Here is a 3287-nt window from a genome sequence, read left to right on the forward strand (position 1 = left end):
AGTGAAATCTTGAAAGCTCGCGAGATCAGGATGGTCTCACGAGGCTAACGAGAATTACCTTTGGAACCAAATCCTTCATGCATGACTTTTACAGATCAATGAGATCAGTTTGTGCACTTAGAAAGTTTAGAACCTCAGATTGCTGTTTGTTTTTTAATGCTAGCTATGTATTTAATATAGTGACCCAAGCAGTAAAAGGATTAACTCCATTCCCCAAAATGACCCTGTTCAACTAGATGTCATCTGGAAATCAAACCACTACAGTAATCGACTTATTTAAGGAAGAACCTGTGCTGCTTCCCTCCACAGAGCCAACCCAGTGTGGATGGACCCATTCTGTCGCAACCTGGAGCTAGCTGCACAGGCTGATCACGAGGACGACCTGCCTGAGAACCTGAGTGAAATCACTGACCTGTGGAACAGCCCGGCACGCACTCATGTCAGTACTAACTGCTCTAAAGGCTTTACTATACAGCGGTTTATTAACATTAGGTGTAGTTTGGGTCAATAATTTATATCCAAGCATCGACAAAAAAAAAAAAAGAATATCACTTGTTGTTTTAATTGATTAATTTGAATTGTTCTTGTTCGGTGTCTTTACCAACATATAACCTCAATGTTTCCTAGAGCTATAGTTACTCATTTTCTCTCATACAGGCTCAAAAACAACTTTAAACCCTCAGTATTATTGGATAAATCTTCCTTAGCAAGTTTCAAGAAAAGGAATCTTCAAGACATCAACTAGCTTCTGGATGTTTGTAGTTAGAAATCTTCCCACTGCTCTTATCCGTAATGTTAGAATTTATTTAAACTAGCTTTTTTTCTGTAAAGTACTTATCAGGTCCAGCTTTGAACCATTCCATTTCTTACCCTGCTTTATCCATTGGGGTGTGTATGTGGGACCACAGCATGATACAGACACCACCATGCTTAACAGCTCATACAGAAGGTATTAGAAAACTTCACAACTCATACTTAACTAGATAAACCTACTTTTAATGATCATTAACCTTTTCTCCGAAATGCATTGGCTTATCCAGACGAACTGCTTCAAATCTTATTTATCTCGGTCTGATTTTGTCCCACTTTAGTCCAATAATTGATGTTTAAAAGGTTTTGCAAACCCATTTTTCAACGTATTTTGAGCAATATAAAAATGACGGCTTTTCGCCTTTCCCTTGTCAACTGACTGTAGACGTTGTTTGGACGTAAATTATGTCGTCTTTTCAATGCCTTTTCAACCAATTTTCGCTCAATGAGGAAGGTGTGGACAATGTTAAAGGTTCTTCTTTTTAAAAGGCCCCATCTCACTCCCGGGGCATGTAAAGACTGGTGGACAGAGACAATTGTGTTCAACCAGGTATCAGTTAATAACACAAGTTGATCTTGGTTGTGTGCAGTCTGACCAGTTTTCATCGGTTTGTTTCTATTGGCTGAAACCTGGACACAGTTGATTGATCCTACACGTCAATTAATTGACAAATTGATAGAAAATCATTTCCAAAACAATGGGCTGGCCTTGACATCAACTCTGTTGTACATTTGAAAAATCAGTGATTGAAAGCCAATAGATGCAAATATCTTGAACATAATCCAACAAAAATAATACTCAAATATCTGCTAGAACAATGTTGACAGCTACAAGAAGGGAGGATATTTGATATCTGTCCAAACAATTTAAATATATAAATTATAAGAAGCCATTAAATCAAACTTGTTGAACCGATCTTTGACTATAAAAACACAGAAGTTGTATGGTTTGAAAACCCTGGAAAAAGAACGTTCAGAACATTAAAAATCAACATCAATATCTCCTTGATGTCTCATGAGTTTGTGTGGATTTCCTTACAGGGCACCTTTGGTCGTGAGCCTCAAGCAAGGCCAGACGACGATCGCTACCTGAGAGCGGCCATACAGGAGTACGACAACATTGCTAAACTGGGTCAGATTATGAGGGAAGGTCCCATTAAGGTGAGAAATGCAGCCAGACTTTTAAACGTATTGCTAATTAGATTAATTCACCTTAACCCAAATCAACAAGTACTGAGAGAGACCGTAGCAACAACCAGTTTTAAGGTTCATACCAAAGACGAATTTTGCAGCTGGAGCGAAGGATTCCCATGTTATCCCGAAGTAGAGGGCCGATCTGGAGCGAAGCAAAGCAGAGAGAAGCTGAGCCAGACGGCAGTGGTGAATTTAGGGAGGCGAATGGAGCAATTTTGGCAAAGTTGCCGACATTTGATCGCTGCCTCGCCTGCAAATGAAGTTAAAAAATGTGAACTTTTCTTTACATTTTGCGCCAGACAATCCAGTCAGGGACTAGCTCCGGCCAGCCAGAGCTTATCCTCGCTCTGCTTCCCTGGTTGGCTTCTCGGATGTACCACTATCCTACCCCTGGGTAGCCGTAGTCTGTAGGCGTATCCAATCTGCCGCAGCGGACTTCCCACTCTTCCTCCTCTCCTCGCTCTAGTGGGCTGATATCCAAGGGGGCTCCTCCGATCTCCCACTGTGGTTCCATTGTTCCAGATGGTGACATCGCTAAAAGCTTGGTCCCGGTGTTCTCGCACTGATCTCCCGCTTCTTCTGTCTGGGACCATAATGCTGTCTCACCAAACCCTCTGTTGTCCTGGTGATTTGTTCCCCAATGCGGGATGGCACAGCCCTGAATTCGGTCATAGATTGGCAAGTACTGCTGAAAGCAACCGTCCTCCAGACCTAGGCTCTGTAGCAGATGGTGATATTACCCATACTGGTTCCATCTCTGGGAAGCTGGTGAAGCAAGGAACACCAACAGCTTTTTCAGCTATCGAAAGTAAAAATCACTGCCACACCATTTGTAAATCCATGTCTGCCATGATGAGGGGAAACCAACGACCAGCAGACTCCATGATATACTAGTCTTTTGGCCATCGGGCAAAATGTTTTCACTGGCCAGGCGATTATCAAGGCGAGCAAAAGCAAACGGAACTGCTGAAATTTCTCGTTTGGTGTGAACACAAAACCTGCGAAATGCCTTGAAGAGGCATTACAGAGTTTTCTAATGATACTGCTACCTGTGGTGAAAAAAACGCAGAACCGCAACCCTCTTCTGCTTGTTCTTTTAGCTTGCGCTCGTTCTTAAGGTTTTTTTTCACCTTACCTAGAGTTGCCATTTCTGTCTGAGTTGAGCTGGATGCTAGCCTCGTGAGACCATCCTGATCTCGCGAGCTTTCAAGGTTTCACTCGCAGATCAGTCTGGAGACTCTCGGTTAAAGAAAATTTGGAGCCGGTCACCAAACGAACGTCCA

The 3287-nt window shown here is 42.4% G+C and overlaps 1 protein-coding gene across 1 annotated transcript in view; it reads left to right on the forward strand.

The window, feature by feature from the left end:
* Nucleotides 1-3287, forward strand: part of LOC107097417 (cadherin-23-like) — a 131667-nt gene that overhangs the window by 120924 nt on the left and 7456 nt on the right. The window contains exons 34-35 of the mRNA XM_015394556.1: nucleotides 310-439; nucleotides 1852-1971. Coding sequence (XP_015250042.1) covers nucleotides 310-439; nucleotides 1852-1971 — 250 coding nt within the window. The remainder of the gene's footprint in view (nucleotides 1-309; nucleotides 440-1851; nucleotides 1972-3287) is intronic.

This window comes from Cyprinodon variegatus, unplaced genomic scaffold (genome assembly GCF_000732505.1).
Source record: "Cyprinodon variegatus isolate N-32 unplaced genomic scaffold, C_variegatus-1.0 Scaffold694, whole genome shotgun sequence".
NCBI classification, from domain to species: domain Eukaryota; kingdom Metazoa; phylum Chordata; class Actinopteri; order Cyprinodontiformes; family Cyprinodontidae; genus Cyprinodon; species Cyprinodon variegatus.